Below are 21,791 nucleotides of genomic sequence, written 5' to 3' on the forward strand. Positions count from 1 at the left end.
CCTCTTGTGCTTTCACTCAAATGAGGTTAAAAAATGTATAAAACAGCACAGCCACACAACTCATTTACCTTTTTCTTAAGATCACTGCCATACAGAAAACAGACACTTGAGTATGAATCCTAATGTAAAACTGCCAAGAGAGGATCAGGTTGCTCTAATGAGGCCCAGAACAGGCAATAAGAAATCAACCAACAGTGGCCTTGGCCTTTACTAACTTGAGTTGCCTCTTATAATGCTTTTGTAGTGGATAAAGGAAGAAGATGAATAAACAGGGAAGCATCTTTCCTTGACCTATACAGTGACTAGGTGGTTATACGGGATAGAATGGTAGACAAGAAAAGCTCAGAGTGACTGAGAAAGAAACACATGGACACATTGGTGGACACTGTGCCTTAATACTGTTTTGCTTTCCTCCAAGAAAGAGAGATCAAGTAATTAAAGCAATTATCGCATGCAAGATTCATGCTGCATCTTCATCCACACTACCGGTAATCCTGTGCACCGTCTTAAAACCAGCAGACAAGGAAATTAGGTTTTAATTCCTTGTGTTGGCTTAGAAAGCTTGACTGACATGAGTTTATATTTTATTGTCAAAACTACAGCTCCACAGTGGCTACTGTCTGTTCTTTTGTAATTTGAAGTAGGAAGGATTGGAGTCTAATAATAAGTGAAGTGCAAAAGGGTTATTACTACTGCTTGATATCACAACTATCATCTGTAGCTTGTTCCATCTGTCTAAGTACACTATATTGCCAAAAGTATCCACTCACCCATCCAAATCATTGAATTCAGGTGTTCCAGTCACTTCCATGGCCACAGGTGTATAAAGCCAAGCACCTAGGCATTTGCGGGCCCCAGCGACGTGCAGGTGCATTATGTGTTAATTACCGTTAATTATCGAGCAGAAAATCTACGCCATAACCTGGCCTGCACCTCTCGAGAAATATCAAATAACATCCGTTATGTCCCTACCAGTCACGGGGCAAGCATTCCCAGAAGAGTTGAAGCTGTTACAGGTGCAAAGGGTGGGCCGACATGATATAGCCACCCTCTTAAAATAATGGCCTGTCATTTATTTATTTACTTTTTTTAGGTTTTTCAGGAAAGACAAAAAAACTAAACCAAATATTTAAAATATGATGATTTAAGCAAAAATAAAACTTTCGTTAAAAAATTATTTTAGCCATTATTTTAAGAGGGTGACGATATTAAACCCTATGGATTAAGAATGGGATGTCACTCAAGTTCATTATGTGTGTGAAGGCAGACGAGCGAATACTTTTTGGCAATATAGTGAAAGCATTTTGATTTTGGTATATAGAAAAACCTCTCTCAGTATGTGATAATATGATCCTAAGACCTTATAATCTGCTTTATTATTTTGTAATTCACAAAGTATAGTAGTCTTCATAAATGGCAACTTTTGGAGCTTCAACAAACTCAAATTTAGAATTCTACCTGTGCATTTTGTTACTGCCTCATTTACCTGCATGTGGTCTCCGGCCAACACGATGCGGGTTGTCTTGCTAGCTAGAGCAAAAGGCATGATGGTTTCACACTCCATGGCCTGGGCCGCTTCATCCAGTAGGATATGGGTGAACAAACCTGTCACGACAGACAAGACACCAACAGTTCACTTCTACATTGCATGTTATTCACACTTCCATTAGGATTTTATTTTATTTTTTTCCTTCATAAGATAACCCAGAATACCTTTATACTGACTTGCAGTAACCTTTCCCTTTGAGTGTACAAGTGGACACAAATCAAGCCTAAAGCAAGACAGAGCAACTGGATCCCCTAACTAACTTTTTCTTAATCATGTGACTGTAGCAGCTAATATTTTGATACTCTAATTTAAAAAAAAATCGTTTTCACTGACAACCGTTCTAGGCTGTTCATCTTAAAAGTTTTATATATTCTTGTTTACTATGTTGACTCATTTAATATTAATTAAAAAAAAACTCTGCTGAATATATGGTGCAATTTAAATGTTACAGAAGCCTTTCCAACAAACCTTTGTCACTCCCTACTTCACACAGAAACAGCTGAAACATTCATGTTCTACTATTGAACAGTTTACAGCTATTCAAGACCCTCGCCCTAATACTTCAGGATAAACATTTGTCAAAATGCTTGCAAAAACAAACACACCAGATACACACACACACACACACACACACACACACACACACACACACACACACACACACACACACACACACACACACACACACACACACACACACACACACACACACACACACGCGCGCGCTGCTGTCATTCACACAAGTCATTTCACATTTTAAAGTGTTTATTTTATATTTGTTTATTTTTTTCTTTTTATATTCACTGTTTCGCTGTTTTATATTCACTTTATATTTATTCTTCTTTAAAAACTGTTATAACTATTACATGGTCAAAACTGAGAGTTTTGTTCCACTGCATTAAATGTGATGCAAATGACAATAAAGAATCCTTGAATATACACATTGTTCACTGAGGATCTTCATGTTTTTTCCTCCCCTTTTTTTAAACTAGTCATTCAACTTAAAGGTAGGGTTCTGTGTAAATGAAAATGACTCAACAGTAGTCTATCCCTGCCTTAAAAAGCTCTAACAGAAGTCGGCAGAATGAGGGGAGGGCATAAAACAGCATGGCAAATGAATGTTGGAACAAGGAGCAAAGAAGAGAGGCTGAACAACAACCAGCACACAATCTCTAAAGCTACAACATTTTGCCAGGAAAGTATATGCAGATATGAAATGTGACAGTTGGAAATAAAATAAACTGACAAAAAATTAAACACCACCACAAAAAGGGCTGGCAAGAAAAGAGGTGGAGCAGTTTAATTTGAGGCAACGTTCAATCCTTAGCATCAGCCTTTGGAGAGAAAAAAAAAAGCCTGCAAAATATGTTTCGCAAGCATTTTTTTTCTAACTACAAAGCCTGAAACCAGTGTTATCTCCCCTAACTCTGTGTGCACTTCACTGAAGCACAGGCTGGCATTGCTCCACTGCCATGATCCTGATAAAATGGTAAACACTTTGATACAATGGTCCACATTCTGCACACAGAATATGAATAAGTGGGTTTATACAAAGCATAAGAACTGAGAAATGTTCCTTCAGAAGTTTATATCTTGTAACAGAATTTTTTCAGTTAATAAGTACAGATGTTTAATAAGTCACAAACATGCCTGTACTGTGCACAAAGCTATGCACACAAGTAGCTTCTTGTTGGGCTGTTTGATTAATTGAATTTTTAATTTCAATTATGAATTTAGCTTCCACTGATAATGAAAACAAAATACTTGGGATGAAACAATCTAGAGAAAGTACAATTCACAAGTTTTCTTTAAGTGAACCTACAGAAGAATTACTAACAGTTGCCTGCACCTGCTTTTTGTCACCATATCGCTCAGGGTCTCTCACCCAATCCATTTCTAGCAGTGTGCAACAGTTGGCTGTCCATTTTGGATCTCTCTGTCAATCGCCCTATGGCTGACATGTAGGTCTCCTAAGGACAAGTCCACTGCCGCCACCAATTCTCTTCACCCCGTCTGGACTTTTATACATGCCCCAGTGGAGGCAAAGCAGTGGTTGTCCTTGTGAAAGAATTTTTACAGTTTAACAAAACAAAAAAATTGAAACTCCTAACTACACAACCATCTCTCTTTTTCCCCCATTTTTACACTCATGTTTAAACTTTGAGGAAGTTCCTTGTTAAAAAAAAAAAAAAAAAAAAAAAAACCTGGATAATGTTAAAATATTGACCAAAATAATCTGGATTATGATTTCTCCTTTAAAAAAAAAAAAAAAAAAAAAAAAAAAAAAAAAAAAAAAAATCCTGAGAAGCCTTAGTCTGTGTTTGACTATGCTGAGAGCAAAGAAATAGTGAAAACATAACTTCACAGGGTTGTTTAAGTCTTCTTTGAAATCTTTATCTTTTCCTTGACTTCCTCTTATTTGCTATAAACTAGAATGTACACACATTCTGCTACATCATGTCTACTTGCCCTTTTTAATCAGTGGAGGGAAATTCACTGAACTGTGGCTTCTGTACCGCAAAATAAAAGCTAGTATTTAGCGGTACAGAAGCCACGGTTCGGTGAATTTTGGTTTGGTTCATTTGCACACATGAAATAGTTATTTCTGGATTAAATGATATGATTTATGTGATTAAAACAAATTATTTTCAATCAACATAAGCCGCATTTGACTAGAAAACAAAAAAAAATTGATGACATATTGCTCAGTGTCTACTACATATCCCCAGAAAGGTCTGTTATTGTTTCACTACTAAAACATAATGCAACACAACGCATTCCTCTATTATCTTTACATTTTGATGTAAAGATAATAGAGGATAATAGAGGATATTTCATGGAGAATTTCAAATTGCCATACATCAATACAACCTTTATATCTCAAATTTGAATAATATGCATTTCCTCTTGTTGTTCTTCCTTAGAAGTGGCCTCTTTGCAGCAATTCAACCATAAAGTCCAGATTCACACAGTCTTCTCTAAGCAGTTGATGTTGAGATGCGTGTGTTACTTGAACTCTGTGAAGCGTTTAGGTGGGCTCTTATCTGGGGTGCTGCTAACTTATGGTTTCTGAGACTGGTAACTCTGATGAACTTATCTTGTGCAACAGAGGTAACTCTTGGTCTTCCTTTCCTGGGGCGGTCCCGATGACAGCCAGTTTCATCACAACTTTGGCGGTCTTTGAAAGTATCCTCAAATGCAGTCGCAAAGTTCTTGAAATTTTTCAAATTGACTGACCTTCATTTCTTAAAGTAATGATGGACTGCCATTTTTCTTTACTTAGTTGAGTAATTCTTGCTATAATATGGAATAGGAACATTACTCAAACAGGGCAATTCACTGTATACAACTCTACCTCTTCACAACACAACTGATGGTCTCAAACACATTAAGAGGGCAAGAAATTAACTCTTGACAAGGCACAGCTGTTAACTGAAAGTCATTCCAGGTGACTACCTCATAAAGCTGACTGAGAAAATGCCAAAATGTGCAAAGCTGTCATCTAAGCAAGAGGTGCCCACTTTGAAGAATCTAAAATATAAAACATATTCTGGTTTGTTTAACACTGTCGTGTTTGCTAAATAATTCCATATGTATTTCTTCTTAGTTTGGATGACCTTACTATTAATCTACACATCACATCATAGTTCATGCTCAGAAAGTCATTATGGATATTCAATGTAGGAAGTGCTGTGACCAGCTGATTGGATTAATATAGCACCTGGATTATAACGTCTTATTGCGTGCGATATTTACATGATTTCTGCAAACCCACTAGTGAATGGAAACAGCGTTCTGGGACACAGTGAATCCATGATATGTACATGTAACTACCAGTTTTATATGCAAAAAGAACTATTGCTCTCTTATTTAGTTGCAATTCTACCAGCATTTAAAAATAGATATGCAAATAAGAGTGTGGGCAGTCCAGCTGGTCATAAAGAGTTAAAACACAGACAGAACGCAAATTTATTTAGATCTTTTTTCTCCCCTCCTTTTTCTTTTTTTCTCCTCTTCTTGGTACAATAACTGTGTGATCTGTTCATGGTTTGGTGAACCAACCCGTAGCTTCGACACTGCGGTTATCAGTTAACCGCAGCGAACAGTTACTCCTCTACTGAATACATTCAAGTACAAATCTCAACACATAGATTACCACAACAGATGAAATTAATGGCAAAAATAAGAAAAAGGGATAGTGGCTGATAGGCAAAATAAAAATATAATTAATAAAAACCTTAAGATTAATGATGTCCTTATTAAACAGTCAATACTACAGTATACAAAGCGCAAAGAATAGAATAATAAAGTATGTGTTAAAAGCACGTCAATCCACATAAAAACACAATAGCCTTATAACACTCACAAATGATTTGCATGAGTCATTGCAAATGAGAACATTTCCCCTAGGCAGAAAAGTAGAGATTAGTTGGGAGGTGAGAAGGAAGAAAAGATGGTCTTTAAGAGTGTCAGATGGACAGAAGCAAAAATGAATTCTTACGGTGCTTACCACTGCACTTTGAAATGCCTCAGAGAACCTAGTCACTAAACCACAGGTCCACAGATTCATTTATGGAGCCACTATCCGTCATTGGGCTAATAACTGAGGGTTTTGAATTTGCACAAAACAGTAGTAAGAGAAAAGAGAGGAAGGTAATAAGTAGAGGTGAAAAAGATCAGAGACAGTGCTGCAGAAATGATTTGGTGGAGAGATGACTCTTTAATAATAAATGACAATTCGTTCAACTCACACACCCAGTCTGTCACATTCTCCCTTTTAGAGTCTTTTTTGGCTCTTTTCACATTGTAAGAGTGATTTGAAAAGTGTGTAAGTGTGAAAGGGTCTGTGTGTGTAACTAAACCCAATAACACGAGCTTTGTAAATAAGCTCTGAAACCTTTGTGAAACTCATCAGTTCTTGACAATCTGCTTGGATGTGTTGTGGTACCTGCCTCACAGTAGGATCCCCTTTAGGAAACTACCCAATTTCAGATATTATCAAGATCAATATTTACCTCACCACAGCACAGGCTCCTATACTACGGAGTGAGTTCAGCATACCCAGGGTACCTTTCCGTTATCTGGATTCACTTCCCCTAACATTGGCAATCAGGATAAAGCTGGTTATCAACTCACTAACTTAACCCTAGGTTTCCCCTGTATGTCCAAACAAAAGGGATAGTGTTGACAGTACCTAACCAATCTAAACGGGGTGCTTCATGGGTCATGACTTTTCTTCCACAGAAAATGATCCCTATGAGTGCCACCTACTCCAGAGAAGTTTTCAAATGTTTATCAACTAAACATCTATAAAGAACATTTAAAAAAAAAATTAATTTAAACAAACAAACAAGTAAACAAAAAACACACACAAAACAGTAAAATACAACACTGTTGTAAAAAACAAACAAACAAACAAAAAAAAAAACCAACACAAAAAACAAAAACATGATTAATGCTGGGGCAAATCAAATTAATACATGCACATTTCTGACAATGCAGCACACAATTTGCACTTGAGTCAGTGGGTTTAGTAAGCTACGGCTTCACAAGCTGCACATATAAAACATATTCCCAAAACAAAACAAAAAAGGAATAAAGTCGTGTCTACGAATCTGCATTTTTTTTATTGATGCTCAGAGAAACCAAAGATTTTAAATACCAAAACACTTTGGACCCTCTGACTCTACCAGGAGGGGTCCAAGTGATCTCCCAGGAAATGTGACACTATTTTCTGGAGAACTGACTGGTAAGCAGGTTTTGATTTCATACCTGTTGATCTCTAATCTGGAACCTGCAGCATGTGTTACCATGACAATGTACCGTGGTAAGAAATGAAATACCTTCGGAAAAACCAGGGTTAACCCTGAAGTTTCCTGGATAAGCCCAAATCCTGCTTGACTCAAAGCTAAATGTCTACCCTCTAATCACATTTTGATGGACTGATTTATAATCCACTGTGGTGGTGCACAGAGGCAAATTTACAAAATAATTATCATTGTCCAAAACTAACTTTATACAATTAGTTATGGACCTAATTGTATAAAGTTCAAGAACTTTGTACAGTAGAGAAAGGGAATACATTCAGGTAAAAACATGCTGTGAGAGCTGCGCAAATTAGTAGCAGTGAAGCATAACGCCTGGTTGTGCTGGAAATGGGATTTTGGAATTTCATAATAATAAAAATTCATCGAAATACACAGAGGCATGTTAAACAACACATGTACAATGTCCACATGCCAAATCCCATATCTACACTATGAATAAAGAGCAAACTCAGCAAGTCAGACATAAAATCCTAAACATCTTCGTTTGGGGGACCCGTGTTTTGGGTGGGAGATCTGTTATCGCTACTTAGAAGACTTGCTGGCTCCCAAGTGTCTCGTTTCCTGGCGATTTTCATCACCATCACACACCAGGAGAACAGGATAGATGAAACGTGGGGAGGACGGCTAATGATGTAAAGTACATTAGAAACAGGCAGATGGTGTTTCCAAGCAACAGACAAAGCCCCCTCCGCTGACACATTAGTGTCGGTTATTAGCCTGCACTGACAAATTGATTTGTTTTCCATGTCTTTTACATAACTTAAATGAGTTTCAGCCCTCTATAAATGGTGGGCCCCTGCCAGCGGGGATGACCAAAGAACAGGAAATGAGAGTGACTGTGTTATGTTTGCATATATTTAAAAGTCATAAAAAATTTGTACATCCACATGATGACATGCAGGAATTATTTGATAACTATTCTGGCAATATGGTGCAATTTTTTTGTTGTTATTCTCAGCCTCATTTATTTAAATCAGGAGTGCAAAAATCCTAAGTTAAATTAAACCCTGTCTCTCACACAGACTACAGTTCAGTATGTATTCAGTGTATATACCTGATATAGCATAGGCCAGCTAGCCCTGCTGACATTTACCATATAATATAAAAAATGTTTAATCCATGCCCAAATCCTGGTATACCAAATGAAAGCTATTGAGAGCAATGGCTGCCTGCTTCAACCATAATTGGTCAGCCTTCCTTTACTTGAGATGACTAGATGTTTCTTATATGACTTACCAGGCTCCAAGTCAAGCTGGCAGAGGTACTGGGAGGTGCTGAGGGTGACCACCACCACGCGGTGCCTGAGGATGTCCTCCCTTGTGGGCATCTGGAAAGTGACCTGTGTGCTGGAGATGAGACAGTACTGCTGGACCACTGGGTGGACCGTCTTCACCCAGCGGTTCCTGAAGTATACCCTGGAATAAGCAAGAAAGCAGAAAGATCAGAAAAGTTACAAGCAAAAAAAAACAACCAAACAAACAAACAAACAAACACAGAAGTTGGATGATGGTCTCCATTTTAAGAACGTTTGCTCACAACCATAAAAGCCTCTGTGTGAATGAAATAAAAATTGTTTTTTCACTTTAATTAATTTACACCTTTTGTCTCACTTCAAAGCAGGTAGACTGTAAATACTTGCAAAAGCGCATGGCTGCATATGATGTCCTATGTACATCTCAGACCCAGAGGAATCTTATCAACACAGAAGGCCTGCAAGAGAAGACCTTTCAGAGATCCTTCTTGTGATGCTGTTCTTTCAACTCTCGCCCTAAATATTCAAACAAGTACTTTATTCTTGACTGACTTCACTCAAAGCAGACAAGTGGACCTGGGGGGACTTGGCCACAATGACTATAGAAGAATTACACTGGAAGCTCTTGAAATCAGACCAACTGCTCATGTGAAACAAGTCATTTGACTGCCCATATGTTCTCCAGTCTTGTGTGTGTGAAGATAGACACACAAACACACAGCTGTCACATTAAGCCCAGGCTGGTCAAGGCACATACTGATTCCCTTTCCTTGGTGACTTCTGGCACTGCTGAAATGTGATTAGAAGTCACTGATGCAGTGTCTGTTGCCTTGAGGAGTAGTTCTAAAAGCAGAGGGTTCTTGAGGTCATAACCCTCAAGTCAGGAAATGTCTGCTTGTTACCACTGTGGAGCAAAAAACAACCCACATACTCAGTCTCTGTAGTATGGATGCAGGGTTCTAGCCAGAAAAGGAGAAGAAAAAAAAAAAAAAAAAAAAATTGAACAGCCCAGCAGTATTGGGGGATTGAAGAACTGGGGGCTGGGTATTGAACAACCCCTTGCTGGTGCTAAAAGCTGTGGCCGCTCCGCTTGCTAGTGCTAAAGGCCGCTTACTAAATGTACAGATACTGATCCGTTATGATAGCAAACCGCTGAAATTCTCAGCCCAGCAACCGCTGGCTAGAACCCTTGTCATCTTGTTAATGTATTGATGAGTTTCACAGCTACCCAGCCAGAATGGTCGTTGCTGACATATAGGCCAAAGCCACTGAACACAAAATATCACATTTTAGGAAAAAATTAATGTCAAATATCAGGCATTTTAGAAGTAATATTTCACATTTTTTTCATCCAAACAATGTAAACAATAGATATTAATATAATACTGCTGGTTTAACCAGTAGTGGTTTTAATAATTTACTTTGCTTAAAAAAAAACAAAACACCTGAACCTGACAGGTTTCTCTCAACACTTGCAAACATTAGCTTGTTTTATATGACAATACCCTACCACAAAAAATGCAAAGATACTTCAAACACCTTAAAATCCAATGTCCAATGATTCCTTCAGGGCAATTCTGTACATTTTACCTACTGTTTACACTACACGCTAATAAACGAAACAAAACCATCTTTTGTTCCACAGGCAAGTGTTTCTATACCTGAGAGGTCTGGCATGCTGATTGCCTGCTTCAAAATAAGGATGAAGGTAGTCCTTAATGTAAAGGTCAGCCGCACTGTTGGAGTGGGTGCAGATCAGGACCCTGTAGAGACAAAAGACAAACAACTGTAGGCATGAATCATCATACACAGTTGCTGAAATACTTAGATTTAAAAACCGGGGTATCAGCCAAAACCATCAGCAAGGATAAATTATTTGAGTGAGGTGGCACCTAAACTATCGTATTTAATGATTTCCCTTTATGAGTGTCAAATTTTCCAAATTAAGTTTATAATGCAAAGCTGTACCTTCGATTCAAAGCACTCGGCTGGATTGTTCAAAATGCATTGATAAAAACAAAACAACAGAACTACCATGGTATTAACAAATAGTAAACTTACAATAACACTGTTTCATGTTGATTTTAAACATCTATTATTTTCCATGTTTATACCACATTCGCTAATGCTAGCTAGCTAGCTATCCATCCATCCATCCATCCAATAAAGGGAAGGTGAACCAATCAATCTCAGTTTCTAGTAGGCGCTTTAAAACACAAATTGATATTTGTATGAAGGACAGCAAACCCAGAATTTATACCCACTAAAACTAAAGATTTAGAGTGAGCTTCTAGCACTGAATACAGTAACACACATATTGAGTACACCTGACCAGGGTCTATATACTGCCTTGATCACAATTTTAGAAGTATGATGAGCTAGTAGCACTAGTCCAGAAGGCTCACCTTCCCTTGTCGTGGCTTTTAAAATATCTATAATTCATCATAAACATAGAATATTAAATGTATTCAGAGAGAATTGAGGAATGAATATTACATTGCTACACATTTTCTCAGGCTGTTTTCTCTTTAACATTACATATACACACCCTGGTCTTACTTATTAAAAACGAAAATGGTAACTTTAGTTAGGGGACACTGTCCAAGATATTACATTCATTTTTCATAAAGACGAGGGAACCATTTATGTGCTTGTGCTACATCGGTTTGCTTCTAACACAAGAAACTGCAGAATTTCCTGTGGGTATCTACACAGTGAGGGAGCTTACTAATGATGAAAAATGCCAGTGGAAGAAAATCATACAATGTTTTGTTGTTATACGACACTGTGTGGGCCACTAAAGTGACATAACTTTATTGATCACATTATATAGTTGGCATAGACTTCCATTCTGGCCCTGGAAATGTGTTGTAATCAGACTAAACATGTGCATTAACCACACAATAACACAAATTAATCCAAATGACTAGCACAGTTTGCTTTTGAGTGATAATGACAGACAATACAAACGACAACTACACAGTACAACAGTCTCAAACACACACACACACACGCACACACACACGCACCCCAACTTGACACTTTTACGGCACTGTGATTTCTCAGCTTTAAAAAGGTCAAACCCAAGGTGGCAACTGCTGCTGAAACTAAAACTGAGAATTGTACAGTCCAGCCCCAGGATACATCTGCCCTTACTATTGGGTGCATTTATAAATTATACTAACTTAATGCACACATCTACATTTCCCTTTTACTTTCCCTATAAATACTTCACTGACGCTTTATGATATTTAATATTTAGTAGGTAGTGCCAGTAGCTTAGGAGATAAAGGGTGTTGATTAGAATCCCATGGTGATTGAAATAATATTTCACATATTTTTATCAAGACTGTCTTTAACCCAATGACAAAGCAAAATAAATTCCTAATGGCAGCATAACCAAAAATGTAAAACAAAGATTAAATATATGATATGGGGGGGGGGGGGGGGGGGGGGGGCAGTTTTCCTGTAACTCCATGGTGAGAGCGGAGTAAAAACAATGTCCTGTGTTGTTCAAACCAGGCCTTTGCCAGATCATACTGCTTGCGATAATAATGGTATAAATTTTACATGATATAAAAATGTCATTGCAATATCATTGCTAAAGCAAGCTGGTTAAAAAGCACGAACCAAGAAACTAAGGTAGAAAATATTTTTTGGTTGTATTGTGTGACATTATCGTGCAGCTCCTGAAGAGTTACAAGGTTAAGTTACTTTAATTATTGTTAAACTAAAGTGTTAAGCTGTTATTTTATACTTTTAATTAAAATTTCCTGGGAAACCCTTATCTATGCTACTTTTGAGCTTACATTTGACTTATGCTATGTCATGGGATATAATGCTGTTGTTGGCACCTTGTGGTAACAGACTGGGATGAGGATTGTGGTAACAGTGTATCATCAATGACAGTAACTGGAAAACAAAGATGGAAAATGCCCTTCATTTGCTTAGTTATAAATGCTGCTGCCTGCAAGTATGTTTAGTATTTTCATTATTGTCAAAAATATTATCACAAATTTTCTGGAACTATTATGATATAATTTTAAGACTATATCACCCACTACAGTTCAAACTACAGCCCACCCATTACCCACAGCTTTCAGGATACAGGACTACAAAGCCTATACTCTGTATATAAAATGCAGCACTCCCAGGGGACTTTTTTTCTGCTCAATCATCAAGTTCCTGCTACCAGTACTGCAACCCATCCACGGACCACGTCTCCTCTGTCAGAACAATCTATATGTTTTTAGTTACCAATTCTTTAGCTAATATGTATCAAATACTGATAAAAACTCAGTACTGTGTACTTGGCACCACACAACTGCTCAGGTGATTCATGGAGGGTATGTGGGGGAGGGATTAATGCAAAAAAAAAAAAAAAAAAGGCAGATTTCTCTGTCTCCCTGCCTGTATTGTTTTGATACAGGCATAATGAAAAAAAAAACAAAAAAACAAAAACAAAAAAAAAAAATCACAGATCACAACCTGCTTATGAGTAGTTTTCTCTTTGGCCCGGCAGCCAGACAACTTTTAGCTTAGCGTATATAATAAACTGGTAAATGTAAACTTATGAGCTTATGATTAATGTTTTTGTTGCCATACAGTACATAATCACAATCTGTGTCAGACTTGGGAGGTTTGTTGATCAATGACAAATTTACTTCACAGTTAGTGTTTCAGCACTCTCACACTCAACGTGTCAAGAAAAAATTCATACAATTTATAAGCAACAACTTCAAGTGTTTAAACTAAAAAAAAAGTGCTTCCAGCTATCACTACAACCACTACATTTCCTGGCCCAAATATTAGATAAAAAAAGATGTCCCAATTTTTAATAGCCACATGGATCGAAAAGGAAGGCAATGTAGAAAACCCCCCCAAAAATAAACAAACTTAAAAACAAACCCACCCCCCATAAAAAAAACAACAACAAAAAGTCAAGCGTTCAAAAATTATTTGATGGATCATGTAAAAAACAAACAAAAAAACAAACAAACATGCAAACTAACAAAAACAAAGACAAAATAATCACAAACCTGCTGTGGTCCTGGCGGAGGATGTGCTTAACAGCCTGCGCCAGGGTGAAGGTCTTGCCGGTACCATAGGGCCCGATGATAAGGATTGGGGGCAGGGAGACAGAGATGGGTGTGGTGATTGCCAGGATGGCCTCTTTCTGTTTGGCATTCAGACGGGGATCCAACTGCTCATCCCATTGCCTGAGGGCAAAATGAGGATGGGGACATTGTTATGGGAATAAATCAACTTTTATTAAACTTTTTTTCCCTTCCAAAGTAGCCATTTTCAAGCACTCACATTAAATACTGCATTGTAAACAAAGATTAGTTTTGAATATGAGTCAATATGTCCATGTAATTATTTTCAGTGAGACAAAAGGTACGGAACAAAAAAAAAAAAAAAGCATACAGAATGAAAGTTAAGTGTATGTGCACAAAGATTCAACAATCTGTGTTATGTAGTTACTGAAATAAGATATGAGTGGGAGTATAATGGAGATAGGAGGAAAAAAAATGTATAAACATGTATAAAATATGTAGCATAGAGGATATTACAGGACAGAAAGACAAGAAGCAGATGAGTAAGGGAAACAAAAGGGCCAGAAAAGGGGTGAGAAATGTGGAAGTATCTGAATATACATGTTCAACTTACAGTCTGATACACTATTGTACCACATACAGTACTGAACCACATTTCATAATATTTGAATTCAGGTGTTATCAGTCCTATTGTCACAGCACAGGTGTATTTATGAAAAAAAAACTAAAGAACAAGTCAGTTTGTGAAATTTCCTCCCTCTTTCTTCCTCTAACAGCACTAAGTGTTATTGCAAACTGGAAACATTTAGGAACCACAGGAACACAGCCATGAAGTGGCAGACCATGTAAAGTTACAAAGCAGGGTCACCAAGGGCACAGTGTGTAAAAGCTGCCAGTGCTCTAGAGTCTTATTAACTGCAGAGTTCCAAACCTCCTCTAGCACAACCAACACAGAAACTGCACCAGGAGCTTTGTGGTTTGGTTTTCCATAGCCAAGCAGCTGCATGTAAACCTATATCACTAAGCACAACACCAGGTGCTGAACAGAAGAATGTAAAGCATGCCACCACTGGACTCTTCAGCTGTAGAAATTTGTTCTGTGGAGTGACAAATTACGGACGGTCCGCCTGGGTATCAGCCAATCACTTCCTACCACTAACAGTCGCACACACTTGCTAATTGTGGTGACAGGAGACAGTTCCTATAGCAAACTGGTGAAACTTTCAGCCCAGCATGACGCTAGCACAGGAAGATCAACCGACTGGCTAGAAACATGGTAATGTGTAGATGGCCCAATATGTTTGTCCATATATTGTACACCCCCACTCCCCCTAATTTCTGTTTACAGTATTAGGTAAATTAAGGCAGATTAATGCAAGTTTCACATTTGTGTGAAACAAAATCTCCATAGCAAAGAAGGTGCAGACTGCGTTTCAATGCATATCTACATAAATGCAACAGGCATGGCTAACTTTCCAAAAAAAATTTTTTTAAAAAGTGGCAGAAATTACACAAACACACACTAAAGATGTACTATAAGGTGAGCAGTAAATATTCACAAATAAGTGTGTATTAAGCAATACAGATAGGTAGGAGAAAATGATTCACATGTGAGATTTGAGACGTGAATTTTTGTAAATGTAACATGCATGATGTCTCCAAACATCACTGTCATCATTATGGTGACTGCATCTTCTAAAGCTTTGAATCCCCCAGCACCACTTGATTTAACTCCAGCTGAGACATACTGTAATTGGGGGAATGAGAGGAATCTCAGCATCTCTGTGTGTGTGTGAGTGTGTGAGAGAGAATGCAAGCATGTGTGTGTCAGAGAGAGAAAATGCACATGTGTGCATGTGACAAAAGTGGATGCATGAAATCAAGGAATATTCTTAGGAGTTGCTACAAGCTTCAACTCGTGCATGCCAACAAGACTTTCTACACAAGTAGTTTGTTTTGTTTCCTCCAAACATACCTTATTGTGACTAATTAGGCCATGTCAATCACTGCGAGTCAAAGCACACAATTTATTACACATCACCATATCTGGCTTATTAAAGCTAAGTTAATGATAGTTGAAAAATCTTTTAAAACCAAGTCAAGATTCTTTTATTTTAATTGTTTGATTTGATTCTTAAGAAGAATTTGATCAAATGAATTTAATCTGTGAACACACTGGACTAAGGTATAACTGAAGAGGCCATTTGATGTTATTGCATAATTTCTTTTGTGCAAAACTACAAGCAAAACTTTAATCATAGCACAAACAGTCATTGCATATTTGCAGGGATTGGAAAGTTTTGTTTTTTTGTCCCAAACCAAATCTTTTCTTCTCATTAGTGTTGAAAAAAAAAATAATTAGGGTGAGCTCTAAAATTTCTAATGAGCACTTTGTTTCTGCACACACACATTTGAATTTGGCAGGCTACCCAAGTATATTTCACCAATCAATTTTCCCTATTTTACAAATGACAGAAAACCATCCACTATTAACTTCTTAGTAGACAATGCCCTCACTCTTATTTTAAAAGTTAAGTTGCTGCTTAACAGCTAGTCCCAGTTCTCCCGTTCATGTGCCTTTGATATCAATGAGATGCTTCCCAGGGGTTTCTTGTTCAGCTTTTGTACGTATTCCAATACCAACACTGTGGACTGCAGCTGGCAGCCTAGCATGGACTGTTTCATGTGCCGCTACGTCAAAGTTACCAAGCCTGCAGAGCAGAACAAGTACTGCACTTGGCAGCTGCAGTCCAAGAGGGTGGGAGTTGGGAGTTCACCACTAGGATTACAGAGTCACTGAAGAATCAGCTTATTTAATTGCTCAGTTATTTGTCACAAAAGTACTTGGCAAATAAAATATCTGTCATGCGTCCACACACCCTCCTCTGCCACAAACAGAATCTAAATCTGTGGGAAACACTGCAGTACCAACACTGTATCATTAAACTCTGGTCTGCTATCATCATCATCTTGAGTACTGGAGTGCATCGTGGAGAGGTTTATGCAATATGGTTGTTCACTGATGTTTAACAGTTTTATAATCACTTCTCAGCATTTGAGGCATCCGATCGATCACATCAGATTGGATGCCTCAGCATTTGATCGGTGTCCACAGATTTCACCTCAGCGCCCATTTCCATGATTATAATGATGTATACGAAACATGGTTTCATATTTAAAACACAAAGTATCCATCCTTCCATCTTTTTCCGATTATCGAATTCAGAGTCCCGAGGGGGCTGGAGACTATCCCAGCTGTCACAGGTTGAGAGACAGAGTACACCCTGGACCCTGATCTGTTGTGGGGCTAACACACACAGAGACAGCCAACCATTCTTGCTGACTTTCACACCTACAGTCAATTCAGAGTCACCAATTAACCTAACTATATGCATGTTTCTGGACTGTGGGAGGAAGCCAGAGTACCTGGAGAACTGCAATGCATATGTTTTAAAAAGCCTGTTAAATTAAACAACTTAAGCAACCTCCATTAGACATTTCTTGTACCTGGGATATCTTGGCTGAATAGTTAGATCAGGTCACTCTATGAAAGGTTCTATTAAAGTTTTTGTTGCAGGCATGGTTTATGTCAACAAACCTTGTTGAGCAGAGCAGACTTCATCAGAATTTGTATGATGACTTTATTAATAAGGAGGGACAACTCTTCAACCCACACTTCCAATCTGAGCTCATTAACTGGAATGCCTGGCTGCAAGTAGTGTTAAGTAAAGTCATTACTAGAGATTTCCAGGCTGGATTATAAAGTATTTTGTGAGTTTCCTTGTTATTAGTTTAGTCAGACTGTGATTGTTTGTAATATGATTCAGATGAAGACGAGGCCACATTTTTGAGTAATCAATGCAAATATCCTGGTAATTCCAAAGCTTTCACAAATTTTTGCAACATCGAGCTGATGTTAAAACCCAAACATCCACCATAAAGAAAGTCTGCTTTCAAACTAAAGCCAAATTCACCTCTTGGTCCTTTTTTAATCAGAAACCCACGTTTATCCAAATTCCAATTAAAACAAAAATCCACATGAATCCTATTATGGAGCCTGGATAAAGCAGCAGCTATGACAACCACAGGGATTATATTTGACTTTTGCTCTTGTCAATAAAGATTACTGCCTCACTTCCCTCACCTGTCACCAGAGAAATCTAAAGCTTAGGAAGCTGTGAGTATTTCCAAATGGCTAACGAATGAGGGATCTTCATTTAACTACTGATTTGATGTGGTGTCCCCTCTGTGAGAGTATTTGTCAAACTATTAGGATGTGCAGGTATTAAAGGAGTTTATGTATGATAAATGTGTTTAGGATTAGTCACATGTAAATGTAAAAGCTGCAGGCAAACATTTCCCCTCACTTTTAATACAACTTTAAAAGTAAAAGTAGTCTTTACTAAATCAAATATCTGCCAGTCTTATCTGCAATATAAAAACAGCATAAAACAGTCTGCCATGTGTCCAAAGTAAAATTTCCTTTGATGCCATTTATTTATATCTAACTTGTGTGTCACAAAGTTACCACTGATTTAATTTTACTGTAAAAACAATCAATGCCTTGTAAAAATGAATGCATCGAGCATGTTCTTATGTGTGTGACATTGTGTACATAGTGGAATACACACCTGTTGGGGCTCCAGGGGATAGTGGGTACAAGGCTAACATCAGGGAAAAGGATGGTATTATCTCTGATGCGATCCAAGGCATAGTGCATCTCACAGAGTGGCAGTCTGTTCAGCTGGAACTGGAGCTCCACCTGGCAGAGACAACACAGAGAGCTTGTTAATCTACACAATTGTCTGTATCCATCTATAGTGCCAGAAAATCATTCAAAATTAAAATAAAAACAACATTAAGTGATTTGTTTGCATCCTTGACAGCATAATTCTGTTTTAGAACTTGTGGTCATGATTATTTCAGGATATGAATTAACATCTTTTAAAAATAATATACTTCATGCAATACTGCAGTGCACCACATTGCAAAGTGTGAAAAGATCTGAAATAGTAATACACACACAAGCCCTCAAATTAAATGACTATCCAAACAAACAAATCAAGACCACAATCTTTGCAGCTGCTATGGAGCTGGATATTCTTGTCTCTTCAAAACTAAGATTACACTAAAACTTGCAGCAACTCATTCTCTTAACGCTCTCAAAACCTACTAGACCTTGGAAGACATTCACCTGCAGAAACACATGAGTGAACAAGACTGTTTTATTTGCAGTCTGAAAAGACAAATACTTGCATGTACTGCACTATATATCCATTTTTTAAAATGACAAATCAAAACACATCTACAACAAATTATAAAAATCCCCAAGAAGCATTTGGAGAAAATTAGGTTGATGTAAAATTATGTAACTGCATCTTTCTTGGTGGTGGTAGCATAGGAGTGTGGACAGTGTTCGTCACCAAGAGAACCAAGAAAGTAACACCTGAAACATCCCCACCAAAATCTCTGTTACACTGTGCCACACTTTAAAGTTAAATGTTTTACATCTGTCCAGTTTTATCTCAATGTCTTGCTGAACAGTCACCAAGGCCGCGCACACTTTATTTAATCCCTCATCTTACACCAGAAGTATGCAATCAATAAGATGTTTTTTTTCCCAGGCAGGAAGAGCTTCTAACAGATTTATCCCAACGGCACTGCATGCTTTAAAGTTAAAAAAAAATTAAAGCAGAAAAGAGGAAAATGTAAAGGAAAAAAAGAAAATACGAAGGGGGGGGGGGGGCTTAAGAGTGAAATAAATGAATACAAGACTACAGAAAGTCTAAGACATTCAAGAGCTCGAAGGCTGTGTGGAATAACAACAAACAGAGGAGATAGGAAAATGAAATTGCAGCACATAAGCAGGCAGGGGAAGCATACGCAGAAGGAAAAGATTATGCTCCCACAGTGATAGAATGAGGGTTGTTTTGATAACCATTAACACAGTGCCTTGTTTCCCCTGTCGACATTCAAGCTGGAGGGGAACAAGCAAAATAACAAGCCCAGGCTGGTGAGGGTAGTCTTATTGGGGGTGGGGGTGGGGGTGTATAAAACAATGCAGTGCTCACACAGATGCACAACACACACACATACATTTTTCCTGGAAACCTCTGTAACCATTTGAGAAAGCCCTAATTAAGTAGTGAACCTTTCATTCAAGTTTTCCAAGGTTATAAAATCCACATGGAAAATGTGGTGCTCCTAGGTTGCATGGGAAAAATGCTTCAAAAGAGAGCATATTTACCAGTCCTTACCAAATCTATTTATCAAGTCTTATTTAATATAGGTGATGCCACCTGCCTAAGCGCATTAGGCATGGTGCAGCATACCTGTAGTTCTCTGTCAGGCTGTAGCCCCAACTCGTCACAGCAGTCCTTGCAGATCCTTAGGAAGATGTAATCCTTAGTCTTCTCCTCAATCACAGCCTCATAAACACGCTCTTTAACCCCAGGTGGCGGCTGGCTGTTGACCCCTTCACGGCCCAAAGGCAGCAGCAGAACTGAATTTACCTTGGTCATTACTAGCCGCCCAGCTAGTGTGTCCTGATGTTTAAGAGAGAAATCACAGTTTAGGATACCTGGCTCACAGTTGTTCTTGGTATACAGTGCCACTAAGTAATAGCTAAAACCCCAAGAGCAAAACCCAAAGACAAAAACCAATGTTGAAATCTGTGTATGACAGTTGCAATTTTAGTCAGTCCACTTGCCTCAGAAAGTGTTTCATTGAGTTTGAAGCGTGCAAAGAGCTGTCCATTCTGAGCATACTTTGCTCCAACAGAAATGCCAGTCAGCATAAAGCTAGTGACCAGCTGCAGGTTCACCTTGATGTTAAACCTGGGAGACAAACATAGACATGGGTTGCAGTCTTTTGTTCTGAACTCATTAGTCAATTAAAAAAAAAAAAAAAAAAAAAAATGACAGAACTCACACTGAGCTATATTATCAATAAACATGCCATTACTCTGACATAGGCACAGGTGAATTTCTCTTCTAGAGCAGACATTTTAATTGTGGAAATGCTTTGTTTTCTCTCACTTCACCATTTTGCTATGCATTCATATAGATAATTATAAAGTTTTGTCAAAGCCTTATAAACATCAAAGTGCAAGGCCAATTAAATATACATCAATGTCAGCAAAGAACTTTAAAAAACAAAACAAAACAAAAACTAAGATGGTTCTTAAGAAAAACATCCACTGGCACAAAATGTATCGATGTACATGTTTAGTGAAGTTCAAGGTCTTGGGGGGGGGAATACCAGTTCAGTTCTAGATTGTTTACGAGTGACTCTATGAAATGATGAAATAATGAGTAATATTGGGTGATGAACTCGTGATGGATGACTGACACATGCTGTATTAGCAAACCACTGATGTTACACAATGAAAGGGAGTCTTAGAGGTTATTATTACAGTTTTGCATCAGCTTTTTCGCTGAATACTCAAAAAGGGAAACTTTTTGACAAAAACTCTAGGTTCTACTTGCTCCACGTGCCTCTCTCACAATGCAAAAAATACATAGTTTAGTACCGTTAAGTTACTGTAGCAAAACTGGTTTTCAGGTTATAGATTGCCTTCAAGGGGCTGATGTAAATGACTCTAGCTGAAACTAAATCAGCCAAGCATTAGAACCTGGCAGAAGACAGATGACTTAAAAGAGATTATTCACATGCACTTTGGAAATGGTTTCGATTAAAATAAGCAGTAATAACAGATACACACCCATTATTCATTTTCTAACTAAGTCAAATGACAGAGTAATGAAACTCAGCACACACGACATGACATTTAAAGAGCTAGGGACACTCTACTATACTTGTTTCACTAAATGAGGGTTTAAGCCGTTACTGTGATACAAGTTATCAGCAGCATGATTAGTTAAACCAGCAGAGCAGCAGGTATAGAATATTAAAACAAAACAGACCAGAACAAAAACAAACAAACAAAAAACAAACAAACAAACAGTCTCTTGTCAGCAGCCTCAAAGCCCTCACATAGATACACGTTATTAAATGGCCCTGGCACTTTTAGTGAGGCTGTGTGTGAGAACCGCCCCACACACACACATGCATAAAGCAAACTTGCAGTAAAGGTTAAGTCTGAC

The 21,791-nt window shown here is 37.9% G+C and overlaps 1 protein-coding gene across 1 annotated transcript in view; it reads right to left on the reverse strand.

Annotated features, from left to right (window-relative positions):
* Positions 1–21,791, reverse strand: part of helz (helicase with zinc finger) — a 59,357-nt gene that overhangs the window by 23,708 nt on the left and 13,858 nt on the right. Inside the window, exons 13-19 of the mRNA XM_030729405.1 lie at positions 20,396–20,522; positions 20,019–20,231; positions 18,318–18,448; positions 13,669–13,848; positions 10,291–10,392; positions 8,614–8,792; positions 1,487–1,605 (exon numbers count right to left, since the gene is read on the reverse strand). Of these exons, the coding sequence (XP_030585265.1) occupies positions 1,487–1,605; positions 8,614–8,792; positions 10,291–10,392; positions 13,669–13,848; positions 18,318–18,448; positions 20,019–20,231; positions 20,396–20,522 (1,051 nt within the window). The remainder of the gene's footprint in view (positions 1–1,486; positions 1,606–8,613; positions 8,793–10,290; positions 10,393–13,668; positions 13,849–18,317; positions 18,449–20,018; positions 20,232–20,395; positions 20,523–21,791) is intronic.

Source organism: Archocentrus centrarchus, chromosome 1, assembly GCF_007364275.1.
Source record: "Archocentrus centrarchus isolate MPI-CPG fArcCen1 chromosome 1, fArcCen1, whole genome shotgun sequence".
Classification (NCBI taxonomy): Eukaryota; Metazoa; Chordata; class Actinopteri; order Cichliformes; family Cichlidae; genus Archocentrus; species Archocentrus centrarchus.